Source organism: Perna viridis, chromosome 15 (genome assembly GCF_037379345.1).
Source record: "Perna viridis isolate PV_CMFRI_1.1 ecotype Kerala chromosome 15, ASM3737934v1, whole genome shotgun sequence".
NCBI classification, from domain to species: Eukaryota; Metazoa; Mollusca; class Bivalvia; order Mytilida; family Mytilidae; genus Perna; species Perna viridis.
In genome coordinates this window covers 10,602,575-10,628,952 of record NC_142459.1, presented here as the reverse complement: position 1 = coordinate 10,628,952, position 26,378 = coordinate 10,602,575, and the positions used below count along the sequence as shown (strand labels likewise).

Sequence of the window (26,378 nt, the reverse complement as noted above, 5' to 3'; positions counted from 1 at the left end):
ACAAAACAAGACCTTACAAAGTAAACTTACACCTTTTGGAAGGCTAGTTCAGATTTCAGCAGGCTATTTCACAACCATTTGGAAGTGTAAAAACTAATCGTAGGTTATGATGTCATTATAGAAAATAGTATGATGATGTCATAAATTACAACTTACTTTACACTTCTGATTTATAGTAATCATACAAAACATTACATAGAAAACTTACACCTTTCAGGAGACCAGTTCTAATTTCTGGACCTTTGGTATCCAGCGCTATGGCCACAGGTTTAGGAACACTGAATTTACTGACAGCCTCTCTAATATTCTTGATGGTGTTGCCATGGTACTATAAAAATATAATATCAAATGCCCTCAATTTAAAAATTTTGGTTTTAAAAAATTAAATAACCAATAGCAAATACAGTTAGATATTCAAAGCTTGGTTTTACATAGAACAAACTTTTCTCAGATTCTCATGTTGCTTGAAATTCAGGATTTAAGCAAAAACTCAAGGCCTGCAATAAAATTTCATTTTGTGCTTTTTATTAAACTGAGCTAAGCTGCTTACAACAATAGACAGTATAGCAGAAAATGTATGCCATATTCACAAAGATTTTGGGAAATATGGAAATAAAAACTTGTCAAATTTAAGTCCTGGCCTGGGTTTCATAAAAAAATCGCAAGTTGAGAATTTCCTCAAATCCTTTTTTTTCCCAAATCTTCAATTTCAAGCAATCTAATTGGTTGAAATTTGAGTTAAGGAAGGATTTGAAATTTTTTTTATGAAACTGGTACCAGACATTTTTTATGAAACTGGTACCAGACATTTTTTTATGAAACTGGTACCAGACATTGTACATATAATATTCCCTTTCCCAAAAGTACAAATTAGTGATGAACAAAGGCCCAGGACACCTAATTTCTTACATAGGGCCTTTGAAATTTCATTTACAAAGGTCCTAGCATCGGTTTCACATATAGTCGTAAGTGTGAAATTGATCGTAAATCATGACGTCACAATGCTATTTTAGTTTATTACTTATGATCAACTTTACACTTTTGGTGAAATCGAGACCAGGACCTTCATTCAATCAAATATACTAAAACTTGATTGAGAACTATGGTATAATCAGGATATACTATCACTTAATTGAGGACTATGGTTTAATAAGTTAACTTGCTGTAATAAATGGATGTACCATGAGATTTAAGGAATCCTTCATTATAACATTGGCAATAAAAGATAGCTTCAATATAAGTTGTATTACCTCGTATGTTCCATGAGAGAAGTTCAGACGAGCAATGTTCATTCCTTGGATAATCATCTTCTGAAGGGTGGGGACTGCTACACATGCTGGGCCTGTAATAATACAGTAATGTAAGGCCCTAAACAAGATTTCATGAACACAGACCTATTCACACTAGTTTATGACAAACCATATTTTTGTCAATTTAAATGAAATTAGTTCTTAGAATTCTGAACATGTGACTTTAAACATAAGCATTTCATAGAGATTCACAATCCATTGAAGTATTTTTCAGTCCAAATTTGTAGAAACAAGGAATGTAAAAGGTAAACACCTCTAAGAAAACAAAACCATAGGAATTTTATGTGACTATACATCATCTGCTATTTGTTAAAAGCATCTAAGTTCCATAACTCCCATAAAATTTATTGAACCAAGGGATTATTCTCAAGGAAGAATAGGGTCCAGAAATGTGCAAAATCAAAAGTAATTTACAGTAAAATAAATCGTATCTATAAAAGACAAAAATCTGTAAATCAGTACAAAAATCACACCCCTGTAAGATTCAGTGTACATCAAACCATACTGAGGTAGGAAAAATATTAATCTAGGAAGGAGAATAGAAACACAAAATAGTCACCTACCAATGGTACAAATAATTCCAGTCATACGAACTTCATGAGGTTCAGAGTCTATATCCAAACAACACATATGCTCCAGGTGGGAGCTAGCATAAGCTGCCTGGAGCTGCTGAGACTGACAGTAGTAGGCCCCTTCCTGCTCCATCGCATCCAGATCGAACTAAAAAGTAGCAAGTTCAAGATCAGAAACTTTACCAAATTTAACAAAATGAAAGTTTAAAAGAAAAAATTTCATAGCATAGAAAATATCACAATAGTCTTGTCCATCACTCAATAATGCAGTCTGTCACAAAGTCATAATCAAATTACATAATACAACATTACCTGATGATGAGGCACATGAGATACATGTACTAGCAATCAACGTTATGACTAAAAGTAGAATTTGGGTCGTGGGATATGTGTCAATAAATAAAAGAATCAGATCAGACTGGTTTGTGCCAAAAACAAGTCAAGTGTCAAACACGTGTTGTCACATTATATTAAATTCAAAGGACAATATGACATTTATTTTGTAGTTAAAAAAAATTCATCTTGCCGCTTTTTCCTATTCAGACTATTGATGATTGTAAAGTAGCTACCGTTTTAATAAGAGTTCTTTTGAGAAGGATAACTTGATACAAGACCATGCATTGAAATTCAAAAAGTTTATGGCGATTATGTAAAGAATAAAATTATAAATCATATAAATTCTACTGATCTTCATTGTAGCATATATCATATTGAAGGACTTAAAATACCATCATAAATTTTTCAAACTTTAGTTGTTTAATTTTTAGTACAAACTTCAATCTTATATCAGATCAATTAAAACAAGATGCATTTTTAAAATGTAAAATGACAAATGATTCACTGTCAACATATGCACAGAACATAAATAAGTATACAAAATTAAGAATTAAGCTTGCCAATTGCATAAAACCATTCAAATTGCATTTTTAATAAATTTATTTTTTTTTACAATATCATCTTAATTGTACCTTACCTATACAAACCTGAGAGATTAGGATTCTTTAACATACATGTATATTTCATTCTTTTGCTACAAGGCCGTGATTAATACTTACACAAGAATGTACCAACTTACTAATATAAATATCATATAGATACAAGGATAGTACAAAATACAAGCTTTAGATACATAAGAAGTTTCTATACCAGTACATGATGACCGTCACAACCTTCTGACTTATATTAATATACAAACAATGCAAGAAAACCACCAGTATAATCATAGTATTTGTCATATGAAAAAGTAATTAGGTGCACGGCCCAAAACTATGCATAATGAAGATGAAAAATTGATCATATTGAGAAATAGGTATGTGGTAACTTCACAATAACAGAAGAATGAAATCAGTGTTCAAATCACACCCATTTTTTTAAATTAATGTGCACATAGGCGACATTAGCAAATGGCCTGAGTCTACTACAAATTGCTTTGATCAAGTTAAAATTTATGAAAGTCGAACACACAAGACAAAAATATTGAATAACTATTTTGGGCCAATAAATTATATTTGCATGGCAGGGGCTGCACATGCATAACACTACATATTCAAGCAAAGCAATATTAAAGCAGGGACTATCCGAAACCATTCAAATAAGTACGACCTACCGGGTATGCTCATGACCTTGAACCTCCAAAAGAAAGCTACTTCAGTTCCTGGTAAAGGCTCTGTATGCATTCTGATTTATGTATAGCAAATCCCATGCACAGAGCTATTTTTTATATACTCCTTTTTCCAGATTCTTGTATAGCATGCATACTGACTTTATACTCTTTTAATTTATTTTAAAAATATCTGAATAGAGCAGCTGAAGACTTGGTAATATTTTTTTTTATCTGATTAACTTGAAACCTGGTTGTTCTAAAATGTTGACAGTTAGATAGATTGGAGAGAGACCAGGACTTGTTGGGTCAAAAATACTGTGGAGAAACCTAAAGCAAGACCAGGATTGTTAGGTCGAAAATACTGTGGAGAAACCTGAAGCAAGACCAGGATTGTTAGGTCGAAAATACTGTGGAGAAACCTGAAGCAAGACCAGGATTGACATTGGTCAGATAGACTGATGAAAAAATTTGGCAACAACATCACCAAATAATGCTATAATGTTCACTGAACAAAGTAAAACCATAGTCACTTAAGTCTAAACAGATTTAATACACAAAATACACAATTCTTTCAAAGTAAATTTTGTAAAAGTGTACTTAATTAATTTTATAAAAAGAATTGGAAAAGTCTTCACTGCCTCAGTTACAACTCAGTTGGTAATAAAGAAAATATTACCTTTCCTTAACTGGTTGATGAGGTTTATTTTTCACCATTACCGGTAGTTCATGTAATTTATGCCAAAGTGATGGTTAGAAAATGGTCATGTCATGGTATCTCTGAATTTCCCAATTGTTGATAAATAACTACGTTAGAAATATAAACTGACCTTATCACAGTGTCTTTAATTGCATAAGACTGATAATGATTTATTATTATGGGTTTGGCTGATGAAATTGAAGGTCAAGTTATACCCAGACATTTTATCCCCATTTAATGGAAAATAAATCAATATGGCTGATCGATCAAAGCACATGGAAGACATGAAAGAACTTGGTGATAACCCCATATTTATATAAGATTGGTATTTTTGTACTAAGTACATTATGCTAGTCATGTAAACTAAATACCATGTGCATGAGTTGAATCATTTTATTAGGAACATGTAGCTACGATTCAATCTGAATTGATTTAGGAAGATATTGAAAAGAATAATAAATCATGAATCTAACCATTCTGTAGACATATATGCATATATTTGAACATTGGCCAGGAATTGGGGACCGAAGTCCCTTTCATTTTCATGAATTCCTTTTCATTTTTTTGGTACAAAGAGGCAAAAGGCCAAACCTATTGGTCTTTCAGACTTTAATGAAATGCAATATTGACCCATGGAATGTTCAATTTTTTCTTCATTAATTTGATGCAAGGGACATATATGTTCTATTCCTTTGTCTAAACAGCAGTTTCATCCAGGTAATGACCATTTTTTTTCTTAAATTTCAACATAACAATTTTCATTCCCTTCAATATTAGGCTCAGAAAAATACTGGTGTTCTAGCTAACATGATCTAATAAACTTGTTGGTAGGTAGACAAAACTTATTATTATTTCTAAAAATTTTTAATGGTTTGTGTTGGAGACACATTCAGACTTTAATGATGCCTTTGAAAAAAATGGCCAAAAGGCTTTTAGATTGCAAAAGAAGTTATGGTTGGCAGGGTTAGCAGAAACACAGTTATTTTTTTTAAAGGCGCTGGGAGTCAATTTTCACATGAACCCACAAAGAGAAGATATTTCATTTTTTTTTAAATTTTAATGGGACTCTTTTTGCAGATTTTAGAAAGAAGTGAGTGAAAAAAAGATTTCAAAACATCTAAACTCTCGTGAATGCTGCATGAAATTGATATAATTTTCCCAGAAAAAAAAGCCAGGATCTGGGGAAATAATGCGTGTACAAGGACACTCATTTGGGTCATTGAAGACTGATAGAAGTTTTTTTTATCAAAACTTTCTTTGTTACAGTACATTTTAATTATACTTTTTTTTTTTAAATCAAACAGCATTTCAATTCATTTAACAAAAATTATTCACCTAAAAAAAAACAAACAGATAAGATACTTATAATGAATTTTACCTGTTAGGTGAAAGCTTTCCTTTATTCAAAAAACTCCACAAAAATCAAGTTTTAAAATTCTTCAAATTCTGCATCCTACACATGATGGTTAATCACTTGTTAAAATTGACATTACTAAGTTTGATCATTCTTCAGACATGCATTACACACAACCAAAATGTACAGTAAGAAATGGATTTAATTAAAACATATCCAAAACTAACTCCCTGGCTCAAATCCAAATAAAACAAATCCAGCTAATTTGACTCTGATAACCTCTAAGGACGAAATTGTACACATCTTATTATAGAAATGTACAAGCTAAAGATCGAAAATTAGCATCCCATATCACCTTTTTGTCATCTATAATATTGGTATTTAAAGCTACGACTATCGACTTTAACTATCAAAAGGGGAGATTAGGTTTACGTCTGTATTGGTTCAGAAAATGACTAATTTCCTCAATTAAGCCTTTGACTTTCATACAAATGCAGTTAAATTTCCTCATCAAAAGAATTGAGATTTAAAGTTAAATTTTGAAAAGTGAAAGTTTTAGATGGAATACTACAAAAATAGATTTAAATTATTCTGGCAGCACCAGATTTTTAGCTGACAAGTGGTGGTCCACTCGTAAGGCATCACCTCAAGTGCAGGTGTCGATCTCACAAAAAGTCGTAAATGTGAAATTGATAGTAAATTATGGCGTCACAATACTATTTTAGGTTATGACATCATTCCTTTCGATCAACTTTATACTTATGACTTTTTGTGAAATCGACACCAGGACATCGAGGTTTTGAGTACTTTGATAAACAGCTGAGTATAACAAAGACCATTAAATTAAAGTTACTGATGCATGTACAAAAATGTATCATAAAGGAGCAAAAGTAATGACTGATTGTCTCCTCTAAGTCAGACTAATATGTGATTTGGGTGGCATGCTTTCATACTGGCTGTATCTTCTGTCAGTTTGTACAATAAAATGGTCTTAAAGAAAGCAGGTCTGGTTAGGTACCAACAATTTTTATCCTGAATTGCATCTGCAAATGGGCCTCAATCTACAATCAATAAACTGCTTGAAATCAGATACTGTGAAAGTACTATTGTTCGTGGGGTACTAATTTTCGTGGTTTTCGTGGGTAGGTCATACCTCGATATTTGGTTCCCAATTAAAATTAGATCCCCACTGATATGTGCACTGAAAACTTCCAAACCAAGAATTCAAGAATCAACAATCTTGTGTTTCTTCCCTGATCCACGAAACTTGGTATCCTGAATTCAAGTACCTCCACAGTAGTTTTAAAAATGTGTTTATGATTCTTAATCCAATATTGAAACAGTAGAGATTTTACTACCCATTTTAAGATTGATTGATTGATTGTTGGGGTTTAATGCCAGAGCAGCAATATTTCAGCTATATTCAGGCGATGAACATAAAGTGGATGATAAAATGAACATGAATGATGATGAAATGAAACAAGGGATGGGACACAAGGACAACAGGGTCAACAAATAGATTGCCACTAGAAAAAACTTAGTGCTGCTGCAGACCTATTCTTTTGACACCCAGACCTGCACAGGCCCCATTTTAAAAGTATCTCATCTTTATCATTAAGTACTGTGAATGTAGTATTGTTTGTGGGGTATCAATTTGTGTGGTTTTCGAGGGTGAGTCAGACCACGAAATTTGGTCCCCAACAAAACGAAGCTTCCCATTGAAGTGTATAATGAAAACATCAAAATCAAGAATTTAAGAATCCTAGAATTTTTATATCTTCCCTAATCCATGAAAACTAGGAAGGGGAGACATGGTGCAAGTCATCATGGAAAAGAAATATACCAAATATCTAGGAACTTCCTCCAAAAGTAGCTGAGAAATATGTAACAGACAAGTATAACAGACAGACAGATTGAAGATCAAACAAAGTGATTATAATTTTGCCCCCATTTTCAGTGTTTTCATTAGGAACTGGCTGGAGGCCAATTGCATGCTACAAACACCTGCCTGGCTGGTTCGAGTGGAAAAAAATACATATCATTCAATTCAGAATTAATAGATTTGTCCTTTTCAAATTTTTATATGACCTTTTAGGAGAAAAAACAGTGTAAACATTGATTTTAATAAAGTGCTATTATGACAAGAATAGAGATGAACATGCTAAAGAAAAAATACACTTTTTATCAGAAACTAATAAAACTTAAAATAGAGATCTAAAAATAGAAATCCCACAATTATCTATATTTAAAGAGACCACATTATAAACAGTACATTATCCATCTACATTGTATACTGCAGTAAAAGCAAAAGCAAATATTTTAATGTGCCCAATTGTTCATCTTACTTTGTTGTAGGAAACCTGTAAAAATAATGATTACCACTAAAATATACACAAGCAATGGCAGCAGGGGTTCAGCCTAACTTATACACAAGCAAATGTGCCACACATGAGAATCATATGGTTTGAATCATAAGATTATCATATAAATTAACCACCATATGATAATCTTATGATTCGCTTTACATATGATAATAGCATGATTGTCATATGATAATCATATGTTTTTCACCAACATATGATTGTCATATGTTTTTCAAGCCAAAATTAACATATGAGAATCATATGACTACGATATGATAGATATCATATGATTTTCATATGATTACTACATGCTTATAAGAATTGAGCACCATACGATTATCATACGTGGCACATTTGGCTATGTACAAAAGCCATATCTAATGGGTCTAAACTCAACTGCTGATAGAATGGCAAGCGAAAGAATTCTGCTAGAACTCAAATAAATTAAATTACATTAAAGTGTTTAAATCAATTTTCATTCAGATATTTTGGAGATAGAAAACACATTTCATAGTAAATACATGTACATGTATATCAATCCAACAAGTTTCTGACATTTAAAAGGAATATCAGCGACAAAAAATAGAGTACTAGCTATTCCCACAGTTATCTAAAACTTCTATGATGCTGCCTCTGTCCCCGGTATAAAATTTTTAATATCACATATAAATTATGACAATTCCATAAGACTGGATTCTGATATCATAAACTGCATTGCCCTCAACTTACCCTCAACCACTACCATGGCTGATATGATACAGAAACTTATATATACATAGTTAAGCATGTATAGAAGTACACTTTTAGTACAAGTATTTGATTTGAAAAAACAACAGTGTATGAAATTATGAACCAGACAGAAAATATCATATGCAAAACTTCAAAGCTTTGATAATTGAGGGATAAATTATAGTTTTTGGGGCATCAAGTCACACAGAGAAACGTACTTTAAATATTTGCAAGTTAAGAAACCAATAAAAACTTGAAGCAATGTAATAATCATTAAATAAACTACAAGGTGTTTAGATGTTAACTGAATAATTACAAATCATAGAAAATTAAATTTTTTTCCTGAATTTTTCATTGCCGGTTAACTAAAACTATACTTCACCAGATATACACTATCTTCATTGTTTATCATGACGTAATGCACTTAGACTTGAGTTGTAAAATTAGACAAATTTTTATCATTTCCTTGTTTAAAATATAACAATATTGTTATTCCTTGAGGGTACAGTAAAACCTGTCTAAACAGAATACATGGATGTAATTTGTTCTCATTAGACAGGTGTTCCATTTACACAGGGACAAAATGTATTCACTAAAGATAGTGTGGCTTTGACAGGTTTCCAGTTTATTAAAGGTTCAGTTTAAACAGATCTCACTGTACTATAGAGGTTAGTTGGTATCCACAGCAACATGATATAAACATCAATGCATGCTTTATGAACAGACCATACACAAGTGACTAGACATACCTCAAAATTTCCCCGATTCATTTATTGATATCTGATATCCGATATAAAGGGGACAACAATTGAAACAGAGAAAATATTCAGGAGGTAAAATGCATGAGAGATAACACAAAACGGCAAGAAAAACTGGGCCCTGTTTGAGATTTTCCTCAAATCCTTCCTCAACTCAAATTTCATCCAATCAGATCATTTGAAATTGAAGATTTGAGGAAAATTCAAGGATCTGAGGAAATCTCCATTTGAGAATTTTTTTTATGAAACCAGGCCATGTTCTTTCTTACAAGGCAAATAAAGTATGTTGGTAGGTTTATGAGAGTTAAGGTAAAGGGTGACCGTTATAATGAAACCCCTCCAGTACCATCGTACTGATGTAAAATTTGCTATGAACTTTATAAATAGCAGAATTTAACATAGGAAATAACACAGACATGAAATAGTGATATAGCACTAGGGGTTTTTTTTGTATCAATTTTCATGTTTTTTTGTTTGCATTTATGTGTGGCTTTAGAGCATCTAAGTTTTACATGGAAATATTCAATTTCTTTCGGGTATAGAATTTTGTTTTGTGATTAAAGTTAACTATAACAACATTTAACAATGTCAAAAAACAAACAAAAAAAACAATAATTGCTTCATATGCAATATTTTTTTCATGTTAAAGAAAATTAAAGAACCTTAATTTAGCATTTTAAGGAAGTGAGCTAAAATGTTTTTATAGCAGGATATTTACCTAACCCACTGTGCTAAATTATGACCCCACACAACTATTTTTACAAAAATAGTAACGAGGTCAAGAAAAATGTTGGCTGAACTATGGTATGACCCTCCCAAATTCTTCTCCTGAACAAATAGTTGTCCCCTTGCTACAAATACTGAAAACTGAATATAACAGAGGATTAAAAAATTAAAACCGAAGGAAAAAAATTCTCACCCAAACACGTGAAAATGACGAAGTACTCAACATAACTGTACCACAGACGAGGGAAAGAAAAACAGCATCACTTACCAGCAGTGATGATTGTCAAAAAATGACAAGGCTGGTCTATTTATAAATCCCATTATAAACAGACAGAGTGATATATACATGTAGCTTATTATTAGTGGTAATGTATTGGTCGACTTGTTTGCGGGATATTTATTATTTATGGCCAGTTAGTAGCAAGAGACAAGATGCTTTTTGATATATCTCCCTTTACAAATTTTAAAATTTCAAAATTTTACATCTTACTTTTAAATTCTAATTTGGCAATTAATGGCAATAAGCAGGCTATCATAATTTCAAAATCTAATTAAAGTTACAAATATTGAACATACTCAACTTATTAGATCCATTATCAATATTACAAGTATGTATTTGCCATTATTGAATAACAAAATAATATTTTAAAACAGTAAGCAACCAAAACTAAGCATGCAATATATTTTCAAAATAGTACTTGTGCAAATCCTACAATTACAGAGTTAACACACAGAGCAACATCTAATGCTTACATCAAGTAAAACCTTATTGGAAAAATCCAGTGACATTATCTGAATATAACAAGGCATTATTTGAATTTGGAATTATTTTGGATTTTATAAAATAAGTAAAATAATTTTTTATAGAACTTAACCTACTAAGGAGGAAGTAGGTTTTCCTTACTTTTTGTTATCCTACTAACCCTACCCCCTTAGTCATGCTGCCATGACAAACCCCCTTAATAAGGGGCAGTTTTACTATTGTTTTTTGTCATTTCCTAAAATCCAAAATAATTCCAAATTCAAATAATACCTTGTTATATGATGTCTACTGATAATCTTCATGTCAAGTTTCATTGAAATTCAACATAGTTGAAGGAATGGCACTTACAAGGAACATTGAAAATTAATTAGTTCAAGTTTTTTGTCAAGTAGCATATCTGCAAGTACAGTTTTGGACAAATGGGTCCACTATCAAGCCCAAATAATATACAAATGTATTGGGTCAATACTATTACAATGTACTAAGAATCAACAAGGTCCCACTTGAGCCCCTTAAATTTTGGGTTGACTACTTTAATTTCTATTTTTCTTGTCCAGAAATATATACATAGAGGCAATCAAAGTTTTAAAATGTGGGCTACCAGACAAAAATATAGCAGTTCAAACCCCATGTAACATTGACTCTACTAACATTGCCCCTGAAATCTCCCTATGTGAAAGTACATTGAATGATATATAGTGAACTATGTATGTGAATTTAGGTATCACATGTACATGTACATGCACTAGTAGTATTGACATCAGTAATATCAACAGCTATATATATAATGGGTGATTTAATAAGATTTATTTTGGAAAATGTCCCAACTACATGTAAGTAACGGTATACAGAAGTATTCAAATACAATTAACTGATGCACAATCATCCTTATGAAAGGATTAGAAATGTATTCTACTCCAGACAGGTAAATTGGTTTTTAATTACTGCAAATTACAATTTTCACTGAATGTCAACCTTAACATTGAAAAATAACATCTTATTTACTGAAAGGATGTACATTTCAAACTCACGAGGTCAGCATTTTGTTCCCATCAAAATCTTAAAAGTGTAGTTTCATATTGAAAAATAACATCTTATTCACTGAAACAATGTACATTTCAAACTCATGAGGACAGCATTTTGTTCCCTTCAAAATCTTAATAGTGTGGTTTCATATTGTTTAGTATTTACTACAATACATGTTTGTTCTTCTCATCATTCCATCATTTTAGTAAAACTTATAAATGAATTATAGCAACGTTTTTTTAGTCAAATTAAATCATCAATTTTTGCCAACCTCTAAAAAATCATAGAGGGTAACTGATGACAGGAGGACTTGTCATAGTTTCAACATTCTTCCCTTATATGAATATTGGTAATTAAATATTGAATATAGATCTATGTTATAGACCTCTTTGAGTATATAATGGGAATTTCTTCATACCTTACCTCAACTCATTTTTCAACCAATAAGATCATTTGGAAGGTAAAAATAGAGGAAGAACAAATTGAGATTTTCATTTTAAGCCAAAGACAGACAGTTACAATTTTTTCTACCTATGCCATGTGAATAACACTAACTAACCTGAAACAAAAATAATACTAAGCTATTTGAGTTTTAATCGTAAATGTTGGTAGAGAATGGTTATATGATACAAGCACCAATACATACAAAATACATGTAGTTAACAAAATATAATGCACTAAGCTGTAAGCCACAAAACCCAGGTGTAATCGCTCAAATCGCTCAAGCAAAATGTTAAAATGGAGGATGAACATTCCTTTGGAGTATCCTGATTTGTCTCCCTTTCTCTGTCATTATATCATCAACAGAAGTAAAAACATGAAATTAAAGAAAAAAAAAACATTACATATGGCTCATCCTTTACAATCTCTTCTTATTTTTATAGAATGAGTCTTTCAGAAGTCTTTACCATCGTTCTTTAACTGTTCTTTTATCAAATTGCACATGTATTAAACATGTACTTTTTTCAATCATAGGGAAGAGAAAGGTAGACATATCAATCCTACACATAAATCAATCCAAAATTATCATCCACTAATGGCAGATACAAAAACATTATCTATATATAGTATTAGTATTTGTATATTATACTGCAGTGGTGATTTTTGTCTCAATTTGAACTATCTAAATAATAAATTATCCATTGTCACTCGCAGACAGATCTCAGTTGGAATCCATTACGTCTGGCTACATTACAAATTTTTATTTACAAATTACAAACTGGAACAATACACAAATTTTGACTTAAACTAATTACCAAAGATATGGTAAGCAGTCACAATGTTTCAATCCAACTTAAATTTTCAATATCCAATTCAGTTAGAAAAGAGTCTATGGGCTGTTGCCTTTAAAAGCCTTGACCAACTTGCCAAGACACAGGGAATAGATAAAACTTGAGATAAATGCCACAAATCTTTAATTTTCAATCAAATTATATCATCCCCATCCTCCCACACCATGATTTTGAGCTACAAAGGTAAATGTGAACTTAAAACCATGACTTTGACCCAAGCACCACAATAGTAAAAAATACCCAAGTCTGAGAATATTCTTAACTTCTATGGTAACTCCAATAAACGTCTTTCAATCTGATGACATCACAAACATTTACAAATTTTCTGAGACTTAGGTATATTTTTCAAGCTTTGTGACACTGGGGCGAGGAGAATGAGCTTCCCAAGCTAGTTAAACTTTCGAACAGGTTAGAAAAAATCATTTCACTCCAACAGATACAAGCCCATTATATCCAAAAAGTTTGTTCTTAAAACCATTAAGCTTAAGCTTGAATGTCAATTTAAAGTATGACTGCATTCCACTGCAATGTATACAAATACTATGAGATTTTTAGGAGGTAGACCTAGGGTAAGGGACATAACTCTTACAAATCATTGGAATGTTTGTGTAGAGCATTTTAAATCAATCTCATCTAAGCATCACAGAAACTTGGATTTATTTCATTCTATTTCAAATGAAAGCTTAACAGGCTTTGATGAAATTGAATATGATGCAATCATATCACTGATTTCAAGAGTTATGTCCCTTACCCCAGGTCTACCTCTTTAAGTTATGTAGTAATTGTGCTGTGCCCCACAACAAACCTCTGATGGCGGTGTTTTGATTGACGGTATGACATCCTGAAGAATCAACAACAAACACAACTCTTATACATGTTAATAACAAAACACAAATTCAGTGATTGGAATTACACAACCTGAACAGATCAGTGCAACTTATTGACTGATCAATGACCAATTATTGACCGAAAACTGGCAAATCGATGAACGATGACCGGTGACAGATTTAAGTGATTGGAATTACAAAACCTGAATAGATCAGGGGTCTGTTTCATAAAAAATCTCAAATCCTCATATCCTACCTCAACTGACATTTCAACCACTCAGATAGTCTGAAATTGAAGATTTGAGGAAAACACAAGGATTTGAGGAAAATCTAAATTTGAGATTCTTTTAAGAAACTGGGCCCTGGGCAACTCATTGACTGCACTATGACCAATTACTGGCAAATCGATAACCGATGACAACTGATAGACCTAATTGTGGTTTTGTTAAGTAAAAGAATGACTGTTCCTTTCATATAAATTCAAATTCAATGGAACAAATCTATTATATCACAGGGGTAAAAGTAAGGAAATACAAGCTGGTAGCCCAGACTGTATTTTGTTAGATATTTTCAATATAATCAACTAAAATTTACCCAAAAGTCTGGCAGCCCAGCTCAAAATCTAGTAACCATTGGCTACTGGGAGACTGCAAATTTTTATCCCTGCATCATGCTTATAAATGTAAATTTTCTTTGAATAAAAAATTCACCTTCCATTTCTCATTAAGTGAAGAAAATGTTCAAGAAAGTATTTAGCTTTATCTCTAAATCTATATCTTTGGTAAATTAGTGTAAAATGAAAAAAAAAACGAAACAAACCAGTGGGTTCATAAATATGAAGGTGGTGTAAAGCAGTTCTACGCAATCACCTGTTTTACAGATCACTTTGACAGATTGTGACTAATAAACTGATCAATGATGGTGCAGGGATCGGTTCAGGTATTGTAGATAGAGTCATGTGCTATTTTGCACATTCCATCTGAAAATTCCCATTTAAATTAGAATTTTTGACTAAAATGTTACAGAATGGTCCACTTAAATGTATAAACTGACTGAAATAGAAAATGCCCAAATTCTCAAAATGTTTTTTTTTTTAATCCCAATCACTGTAAGTTACACAAATATAGTCAAGAAAAAACATACATGTAGCTTACTCTATTTTTTATAAGCACATAAATTTTGTAAATATAATTGGATAAATATATATTAACTTTTTAGAAAGAAAGAAAATAAAAATTAAAACTAATATTCCAAGACCTTCAGAACACAGTATAACAGTAATAGACTAATAATTTTATTTTGACTTGTAACCAGCTTTCTGATAGGCTGGTTCTCTGTGAGTTAACCAATTGATGGGCCAGTTATAACTTTTTATAAAATTGATTTAGAATTAGAAACATTCCTATAATAACTGAAATGTTTTAGTTTTTAAATAGAAGTCTTTGTAAGAATCTTGCAAAATTAGTAAAATGTGATACACCTAAAAAAAGGCTACATATTTTTATTTTTGTTGTAAAGTTGCTTTATAGGTCTATATGATGAAATGCATATTCATTCCAATCTGTCAGCTCTTAGAAGATAATCCACATGGAACAGCCATCAGTTTCTATTGTATTTTAGTGTCATACACAAGTTATCTCCCTTAATTTTGAATTCTACAATACATTCTTTATAATTCTTATCTCCTATGAACAAGGGTTATATGAAAAGCCACATTTTAAACAAAATTTCAAAAATAAAAATATGTAGGCTTTCCAAACATGAATAACATTTTGCATGATTCTTATGCGGAGTACTACTTAAATTGTTTACATGATGTGCACTATGAAAATTGTTCTCAAATTAAGCCAAAAAATTATAGTCTTTGTTTCCTGCTACCCAACCAACCCAATTTTTATGCAATCAACCCTTACGTTTTTCTCCAATTTTTTGAAAAATCAAATCATCAGAACTCCTATTTTTTGTCTACCATTTGTACATGCATGTTTGATAACATGGCAGCAGCCATGTTTGCCACCCATGTACCTCCCATTGTGTTGTTATTACATGTAAATTGAAACAAGCCATATATATGAATGAAAAGAGAATTAGTTTAGTGTGTAACAAAAGACAAAAGATATTGTGTCAATAAAGTTATATTACTGGGGAAGAACACATGTATAAAATTTAACAATGTCAAAGAAATTTTTTTTTTAAATAAAGTCTTTTTGTACCTCCTGACACTGTTCTTTTCTTGCTGGTAGCAGAAAACAAGATATATTTTTTTTTTGCCTAATATTTTCTTTGAATACTTTTTTAGTGGTAACTATTATCGGGAAAAAGCAGCTCAAAAACAGTCAATAAAAAACACAAGCCAATACTAAACTGAAGCTAAAGAAAGGAAATAAAATAAGCTTGAGCCTTCAATTGTTTCAATACATGCACACCATGAGAGTTTAACAGAAACCATATATATGTACATCAGACCCAGAGATCTATCTTGAATCCTGATTCCATGACCTAAAGGGTCAATAACCTTCTAGTTTACCTACCAAAGGGTAATGGAGCAAAAACATAAAAGGAACATGAGGAGTTCTTACTCAAACAGCAGTAATCTCCACTGACACTTATTTCAATAGGTCATCTTTATTTATTTTTTTTTTTTTTTTGGAAAGGCGGGGGTGTTGACGTATTTCCAAATTTGACAAAATTTAATGGATCATTTAACTTCCATTCAATTTTTATTGGGGATTGAATTCCTGACCGTCTTTCAAAAGTATTTGATTTTATTTCTAGCATTATGATGCATCCATATTCATTAGCATTATCATGTGACCATTCCTCGACTTTCCATAAAGTACATGTGAAGTTCCATACTCGGCATTATGTCAGTTATTTACCATCCAAAATAATGAGAACAATTTTTAAATAGACACTAGAAAAGTGGGTCATAAGAGAAAAGCATGTCAGCATTACATGTACTTACTACTCATGAATATATATATATGCCTGGCCAATAATTTACAATTTCTATGCTAGCTGTACAATTATATAGGTTTATGATACAGTTTACTGATACAGAAAATACTATACTTGTCCATATTATAATGAAAATGTGTATTGGACTACTCTTGTACACAGATTATACAATATGGGTTTCCAGTTACAACAAGGACTTTTAGAATATTTTCCTGTACTGTATACCTGTTTATCTATGAAACTGTTCATGTAGGAGAAACTTTCTTATTGACACTGACTCATAAGGAAGATTTTTGAGTAAAAGACACCTTTTACTTTTGTATTTTTCACACAAAATATAAATGTACATATTAGTAATTTTAAAATAGAATTACCCACCAATCTTACATCTAAATATGGGAAGATTCATTTTTTTCATTTGAGTTTTTGGGAGTATTTATCGCTCTCTAAATTAATGAGGAAGGGCTCCCCATTTAAGTGGAAGGGTAAACTTACTGTGTAATAACCTTACATTTTAAAACACTGGCTTATTATAACACATGTAAATTTCTGATTGAGCAATACTGAATAAAAATTTACTCATAAGCAGAAGAATGAAGTATATCTGACATGTACATCATGTATTTACACATAAACAAATGAATATTTGAATTTCCTCCGACTTCATGTAAACTTCAATACACTTGTATGTCTTAATCAAAAACTACAACTGGAAATTATTTCAGTTTGACATTTATCAATTGAAATTTTGAATAAACTTCAAATCATATTTACCAACAATAATTATTCATGCATTTTTGAGTGTACATTTACTGTTGACATAAGGAAAATCTACCAAAAGAAAAAAATCAAATGGTGACTTTTGGAAACTCATCACCAGCGAAGAAATTAAAAAGTGCATGAGAAAAATATACAAAGTACAAACATTACACGCCAGAGAAGTCAGGAATGATTCCAAATCTTCTGTAAATTTCAAGAATGTTAAACAGTTCAGATGAAATTAAATTTATATTTTTTGTAAATACTACATTTTTAGAGTTTCAATGAAGCGAGTCATGAATCCTAATCCTAATATCTGTCTGACAAATGATAACTTACAAATCTTAAAACAACATACATGTGCATGTAAGTGCACAGTAATAATAATTATGTATTAATGCAGAACATGTGCTTACCTTTGCAGACGATCCTGACCCCCCTAACTTTGTGCCCGACATCTACAATTATATAGAAAATCAACTGTTACAACTACATCACTGATTTCTGAACCATTCTTACCGGATAATAAATGTCAAAATTTTCGACAAGCATTGCAGAGCATTGCACATATGCATCATTTGGTATACGATTACAACAAAGGCATCCAAGCTGTTCATAATTGAAAATCTTTTTTCTATACCTATAGACTTCAGTTACTGAACTTACCATCAATGAACAGTTTTGTCCAATAAGCAAGATTTTTTTAAGATTGAAAAATGTCTGGATTTTACCAATTTGTAGAACTAGTTCTAACTGGATCAAGAAAAGGTTCTAATGAAACATATATAATTTCCAAATGGAACACAGATTTCTACAGCTTTAATTGTCTGACTTGTTTGGATTCCTAAAAGAACCTTGTCTTCGCGTTTTCCTTCAAAATATTTAAATCATGAAGTCAGCCATGAAGGTTAACCGAGAAGTATAGGACTCAGCAATAATTTGTTTTAATGAGATATTAACAGATTGTAGCCGTGAGGCGTAGTTTTACTTGAATATATTTTAAAATATCTTTTAACATTTCTGAAATTGAGACAAATGGTGAAAACGAGCCTAATCAGAGCGTCGTTTACGTTACCGTTGTAAGTATCTGAGAAGTTTAACTCAGCTGCAGTTACTTCCGGTGTGCTTCAGACGACCTATCCTTCACCTTTGATTAATTTCCTGTTCAACAGAGAACACTGTCATTTCGTCCCATTTATTAAAAATGATGTTTTATCATTTAAATGCACGACATAGGAATGTTTTCATTTCTTTTTTTTAAGAAAAACACCACATAGTGATAACTATCACACTTGAAGAGAATTATATTGACATTTTGACAACTCGCCCCAATAGCTATTTGTATCTTATGTTCGACGTGTCAACGGTCTGTATTACTGTTACTCGCACTGGTTTATCTAGATAGACTAATACTTTAAATCCTCTAACAAATTTTAATGAATTAAAATATGTAGAACGTGATTTTTTGTGCATCAATACAGTAGAACGCTTCACATTATGCACGTACCCGTTGTTTTAAAAATGAAAGTGAAATTAGCGGTTCACTCCCTAAACTGAGCTGTGTTTTAGTGGGAAATATTTGTTTTAGTCAAATTCTTACCTTTACTATCAGTTTATGGTTTTATCAAGATTTTTTTCTCCAATTTAATGGCTAAGCAGAGTACTAAAATTCAAATCCAGTATACCGGTACAAGTTTTTTTTTAATACTTCACCAGGGACAGAGTTTGCAGTACAGTACGTGTCAACTAAAGCCTAGCAGCCGATTTAGAGGAGGACTCCGGGTAATACTAGACCCCACCCTCTTCGTTGAAAAAAAATGCAAAATGTAGGGAAAATGAGCAAATGATAGCGTACAGCCTCTTTTTAGATTTATGAATCTAGCCGTACCGAACCGCGCTTATGAGTTTCTAGATATCGGACCATTTATTCATTTCTGAATCGGAACCCCTGGTTTCTAGATCCGCCCTTTGTGAAGTTTGTACTTTCATTTGTCTTACATTTGATCTTTTTAACTTTTCCCACTTACAACATTGACGCAATTTCGATTAGAAACCTATTCCGTTTACAATCCATTTGCTTGGACACACAACGGAACTGGGTCAAACAAATGGTAAGCTAGTTTAGCAATGAGTGTCCCATTCTATCACCAGAAACATTGCAATTAAGTGATGTAAATACCCGGTGTTAATTTCTACATATAGGGGTAGTTAATTGAAGAAAAAAGAACTATAAAAAAGGGATCTCGCGTTGTTTTTGTAGCTGTATATAGCTATTATAACGAATCGTGTTGTGTTGCATTGTAACAATTATCATCCAGGTCAAACGGTCGTAAAAGTGGAATAAGTCCAATATGGAAAAGAAAAGCTATACGTTTATGTGGTTGTATCCTCAAAATTATCAACATCACTATTATATACATGACCAGTTAATTTGGACATAAATCATTACAAAAAAACGTCACACACAGACAAAACACGTCCACAGCATACAAAGGTCGACGTTTGCATTCTCCCTAACATCAATGTAACAAGTATAAAACATCACTAGCAAAATACGGACAATAAAGTATAAATAAAACGTATAACAGACGAAAATACAAATTCACAACACAACTCTCCCTTTTAAAAACATATCGTCCTCGAAATAGCTTACAAATATATAGATAGTGTAAAGGAAGACTTCAGTTTGACCAAATTTGACATTTATTAGATTTCCAATACTTATAGTTGCCATAATCTGATCTTCACAAACACTCAGCAAATAAGTTCATCTACATTAGTTTTCTCTATTTTCCAGTCCTTGTCAGGTATCATATCAATTTATACTCTTACATGCAGTTCATCGGCTTGCATAATATGAATTTTGTTCATTTTACTATGGTCCTTTTTAAAAGCATTGCATGTGTGTCCATCAAAAATGTATAAAACTTTGTCAAGGGCAGTATGAGACGTTAACCCCTCTATCAAGGTTGACGTACGGTTCATGTTTGACAGATGATTAGGGAGCAAACATTATATTTTAGCGGTGGGAACAAGAATTGATTCGAAAAAAAAGGCATGATGGTAGCAAAGGGTAAAAAAAGTTAGGATGACAATTCGGGTAGAAACAAGAGGCAGAATGCATCTGTTGAAACAAAATCAGGGTATGTTTTTTTTTGTTTTTTTTTGTTTTGTTTTTTTTTTGTAAACACTTTAATGTTACAATTAATTGTCATATTTTTATATATATAAAAAAAAAAAAAAAAAAAAAAAAACCAGGACAGTACTAGAATCAAAAATAAATGTCAGATTGTCTTAACATCGAAAAAAAAATATCCAAGACGAAAAATTTTATCCAAGCCCGATTCCCCGAAAATTTCAAATGGTTGCTCCATAAAATGTCTGTATCTTTCAACTATGAGTTGTGTAGGTTTCAATCACGACCGAGACCCAACATTAAATTCTTTAAAAAAAGGTAGACAGTACAGGTGCTGAAGAGGAACTTTTTAGAAGTATATGTTAAGGAAGTAGACCTAGGGTAAGGGAAACAACTCTTAAAAAATCATTGGAACGGTTGCACGTATTCAGCAATTTACCTTAATCTCATGTAAACATCAAAGACACATGGATTGATTTCATTCTGATTCAAATGAAAGCTTGATAGGCTTTGGTGAATTGAATATGATACAAACTTGTCACTGATTTCAAAAGTTATGTATCTTACCTTAGGTCTACCTCCTTGAAAAGGGGAACAAACAAAAATATATGAAAAGGCAAAATATGCAAGGAATTGAGCCTTATTTAATTTGCATGAAGGTTATAAATATATTTTAGGTAGTTGTATGTGCAATACACTTACAACAATAAAGATAAAGTTGGTGGGTAAATTAATTTTAAAATGTCTTGCTGGGCAACAACTTTTTCTGCTTTGACGGTAAACTGGATCTGTAGATTTATTTTGCTGATGGAACTGCTGGGTAGATAGATATTTTGAAGAAAGAAGAAAGATTGAAACGGAGCACCTTGCAAAATATTCCATTTGTAAAATATTTCAATTATATTCAGCTATTCGGCGGCAAGATAATTTGTATCAATACGTACGTTTGTTGGGACAGTTTCGCTTGACTTCAATCGAGGTATCGGTGATCTGGCGATCAGCTGAGATCTCAAGGAAGAGCAGCCATGGAAAACTCTCCAACACCCGGCCAGCTTTAACCGGGTGCTCTACCTGTCAGTGTATGTAAATGTTCATATATAACGAAAAAATAGAAGTTACGAAATAGATGGTCTTTTGACAAACAAAAATTATCGTTAAAATGTCAAATATTCTGTACGTTTTATCAAAATGGTGTGTCTTTGTAGCTTTTCTTAAATCTACCCTGCTACATGCAGTTTTAAATGTAACATTTTTTGTAAATTTTTATAACCTGTTTTTTAAATGCTCTTGCCTTGCTTTGGCACTGGTCGACGGAACTGCATTAAAACCACAATACTGAGTCTACATCATATGCACAGTAAAAAGAACACCACCCACAATTTGTCTGAACCTGCTATAGTGCTGGTTACCAAATCAATATCTTTTCCTGTCTTATTTTCTGTATCTATTAGTATGAACACTTGTAAAGGGTAAATTTTAGCGAAACTTTTAACAGAAAGGAAGATGCACAGAACCAGAATTGTTTATCAATCAATAGACTTACCAGTGTCATTAACATTCATTCCGTACCCAAAAGTGTGTTTGAAGAACTCATTCATGTATTCCCATACATACATGTACGTTAATTATTTATGAGTTATCGAAGTTCAAATATTCTTACTTCTCTAAAGTATTTTAAAACTTCTCCTCGAAATATGGATGGATGTTTCTCAACGAAGGAGCTCTCTTCACAATGTAGCAACACGCTCTCCCCTTTATTCCAGTGACAATTTCATTCACCAATACTTTGGCGGGATCAAGAGTTACTCAACCTTGCGTTTGCCCCAGTTGCAATATGCTTATATATATTTATTAAAAAAACACCAAAATTGAAAAAAACACAAAAAAAAAACACAAAAAAAACTTTTCTTGCATTATGTCAGAATGCACGTCAGAATGCCGTTGTACTGTTTCTTTTTCCTCTACTTATGCCTATAAAGGTCAATGATTTCATATCTTAATCTCCATTATGGCACGTCATTGGCTGTTCCAGGGAGGGGAGTCCGGGAGTTTGAACACTTTCGTAAACTACATATACATACAAGCTTTTTACATACCTCTAAAATCTGTTGGGAGTCACACAACCTAAAGTCAGGCAATACATAAGACGTACAACATTGTATAGGGGTAATTTGAAAAAGGCTAGATTATGACGTCAGTAACGTCATTGGCAGACCCTTTTACGACGAATTTGTGAAGTTTTTGAATGTTGACTTTTTCACGATCACAAAAATAGCATTACAATATTGACATGGATAATGCTTCTAGGAGCCTCTAAGTTTACTTCCAAGACAGAATAAGAGAAAAAATTTAATGAAAACATAAGTTGTATGCGTTGTCGTGCTAGGTAGTTGATATAAGAAATAAAAAAATCGCTCATAACGTATACTGTCCATCTATATATAGCCACATACCAAAGGGTATGCAAGTCTCGTCACGTGACTCCGTGATTTTATGAGAATGGGTCCTCGTCTACCATTCAAATGCATGGAGAATTGTCATTAACACATCACTGGGTTCAATATTAAGAGCAAATTTTTTTGTGTTTAGAAATACTGATAAAAAATGACAAATATCTAGTTCTACATTATAAAAATATTATGAAAAGCTTAAAGTAGAAGATTTTGCATTGTGATTGCAGCGTAACAATTTCCCGGAAGTAAACAATAAAATGCAGATCGGTCTTCGGATTTCAATACATTCTACATAAGAAATTCAGGAAAAGAAACTGAAACCAGAACGAGACTAACAAACCCTATTTAAAATCAATCCATCCATTAGGAACCTAGATAATTGCGACGATATTCGGACGAAGAAGGTGATTCTAATACACCACTTAGTCGTTGAGTGGGGTATGAGGTAACATTTCAGTCACTTAGTGTAAGGTACGCAAGATGTTACTCTGAGGTACTATTGAGTCTTGTTTATTGCTGTGGCGGATGAAGGGGGAAGGGGTTTGGCACGCCCTTCCCTTTTATTGAAAAATTTGTCACTTTCAAGTGGAAAATTGACAAAAATGGCAAATAATGTCCTAAAAGCCCCTTTTTCTGATGAACCTGGCTGGCACCCATCATTACCCAAGTGTCTGGATCTGCCGCTGTATTGAATAGTTCAGTTGTCTTCTCGATATTGCATGCGACACAATGGGCACGCGGTCAGAACCGATCCCATACTCATGCCGCGGCTATAACATTTTATGAGCAACTCACGTTCAGTTCGCAAGCGTTACGAAAAGTAGTGAATGCTTTACGTACCTGGTCCGAGCTCCCAGCTTTTGGTGGATCCGGGTTTCTCATTTACTTTCTTTTTAAGTGCTATTTTGGTTATTTCGTGTTCTTATTGTGTATGTCTATTTTCCTAAAACAGTCGATATTCTTGGAATATGTTATTTTTGATTACCGGTTCCATATCATCCTCCCAAGTCAGGGTTTTGAGTCCACTTTTGAGGAAGCGAAGGTGGACTCGAAACCATGACTTGGGAAAATGGTTTCTGACTGGCTTCCTTGATTTCAATTTCTGCAAATTAAAGAGCTCGTTGCGCTCTTACAAATGTTTAGAATTACCAAGCTCTCTTAATAATCATACTAGTTTGCAAAAATTCGTTTATTAATAAATGCAATAGAAAACGATTTACAGTTATAACATTATTATGAATTTACATATGCACCAATCTGATTAACATATGCGCATGCTCATTCGGAACATTTGATATTTCATTTTTAACACTACTATGTATAAATATATTTACATATATGACTCCCATTCTAGTCTAAACAATAAGCATGTTCATATATATAATTTAAATTCAATCCTTTAAATTGATGAAACGTTCATAGCGTGGGAACCGGTACGGTTGGTACTGCTCCGACCGTACCAATAATTTTGAAAGGTACACGGTATGCCGTACCAATAATTTTCACATACATGTATAATGTTTATTTTTTGACATATTTCACCTGTTTTTTTTTATTTTCCATCTTGTTCTGAATAAAAATGCAATTTCCAGATGTCAGAAACTGTGCCAATCAGTTTTTGCTTCCTACGCCTATGTCGTTTTATCTATAATAGACTCATTGAAAATAACGATTTATAATGAGTTTATTTGTTGTTTCAGTTTATTTTTTTCACCTTACATTAAAGGGGGATAGCAAATGCCTAATAAAACTATTTTAACACCACAGCAGGCATGCGCCTATCCACAGCAAGATGTTGGTCAATTATGTGTATTCAGGAAGTTAAATTATTATGAATATTTCATTAGCTTATCGCTCTGTTACGGTGAATTTTGTAACTTTTTTGTGGGAACCTTTCGGAGCTTACTTAAAAAAATGTGTTATATTCTTATCGAAGACCTTTAGATGATCTCTGTATTTACTATATTTCTAAAAGGTTATACGAGCACGTGATGCCATTCACTATCTCTCTTTCTATTTCTACTATTTTTATAAATATTTGGAATGACAATTTTCAAAATAATATTATTTAATAGTAGAATAGCAGACTCAGTATCTCTTCTTTAGTAGTAACTGTATATTTCAAAGAACAATAAAGAATATCAGTTTGAAGTTGCTGATATATATACGGTTTGCTCGTACATTTGTTTATGATTGTCATATATTTTAATTCCAGGATTCGTTCGCTTACATTTGCTTTTGTTTTATGTGTCAGTCCCTGTTAGAATCAGGCAGTAGGTGAAACATGGTATGAAAAAACAACCTTTTTATAATGTAATTTGACTATTTGCACAATCAGAATCAAGGAAAACAGACATGATTTTCCATATCATGCTGGACCATAGAGACAAATTCATTGAAATGTACTGAAAATGAACATTTCAAGGTCAGGTCAAAAATCTCATTTCTGTACGATTCTATCGAATATTTTTTTGGAGCAAATCCAATGATGCAGAGATCTAGTAATGGTCTTTTCAAATAGGGAAAGCATCCTGAAGTGATATGTTATTGTCAGATTGGTGGGGTTTTGACATGCATGTTACTGATTTTTCCCATTTTGCCTGATTCTTACAAACACTTATAATTAAGTTGTTTTCTGTTTACTTGTGTTGGTTTAACATTTTTTTTTCAAATTCATTTTAACTGATCTTTTTGCAGAATTTACTTAAGTAACAAATATTTTCTAGAAATTTTACTTTAAATCATGGGAACTTATTCCTTTTTTTAATAATATGGATACTACATATATTTTATGTAGACCGTTAAATGGAGCAAGTCTGTGTGCTTGGCTCATGGGGTAATTCAATCCGAACTTTTTTTTATACATAATTGAGATTTTCTGCACACTGAAACATATTGTTCCTTTCAATGAAATTAAAATTTTATCTTTTTATTGACGAACTTGAATTTTTAAAAATTCTTTTCCGATTGATTACATCCGTTTCACACGACGTATAGCATGAAATGAACGACTTTTTACCATGCACAGACTGCCTATTTCAATAACCAAGTA

At 32.2% G+C, this 26,378-nt stretch overlaps 1 protein-coding gene across 14 annotated transcripts in view; it reads right to left on the bottom strand.

Annotated features, from left to right (window-relative positions):
* The window catches only part of LOC148596901 (pyruvate kinase PKM-like), a 44,108-nt gene extending 21,026 nt beyond the window's left edge, over window positions 1-23,082 (bottom strand). For 4 of the 14 annotated variants that reach the window (XM_088563833.1, XM_088563841.1, XM_088563844.1 and 1 more), the window contains exons 1-7: window positions 18,813-18,861; window positions 18,154-18,195; window positions 13,999-14,034; window positions 7,882-7,896; window positions 1,874-2,030; window positions 1,251-1,342; window positions 209-328 (exon numbers count right to left, since the gene is read on the bottom strand). In XM_088563833.1, coding sequence (XP_088419959.1) covers window positions 209-328; window positions 1,251-1,342; window positions 1,874-2,030; window positions 7,882-7,896; window positions 13,999-14,034; window positions 18,154-18,195 — 462 coding nt within the window. In that variant the 5' untranslated portion in view covers window positions 18,813-18,861. Of the gene's footprint in view, window positions 1-208; window positions 329-1,250; window positions 1,343-1,873; window positions 2,031-7,881; window positions 7,897-10,305; window positions 10,440-13,998; window positions 14,035-18,153; window positions 18,196-18,812; window positions 18,862-21,817; window positions 21,945-22,969 lie in introns of those variants that run through there. The other 10 variants (XM_088563835.1, XM_088563842.1, XM_088563839.1 and 7 more) reach the window with 8 other exon arrangements.
* Window positions 23,083-26,378: the final 3,296 nt, after the last annotated feature.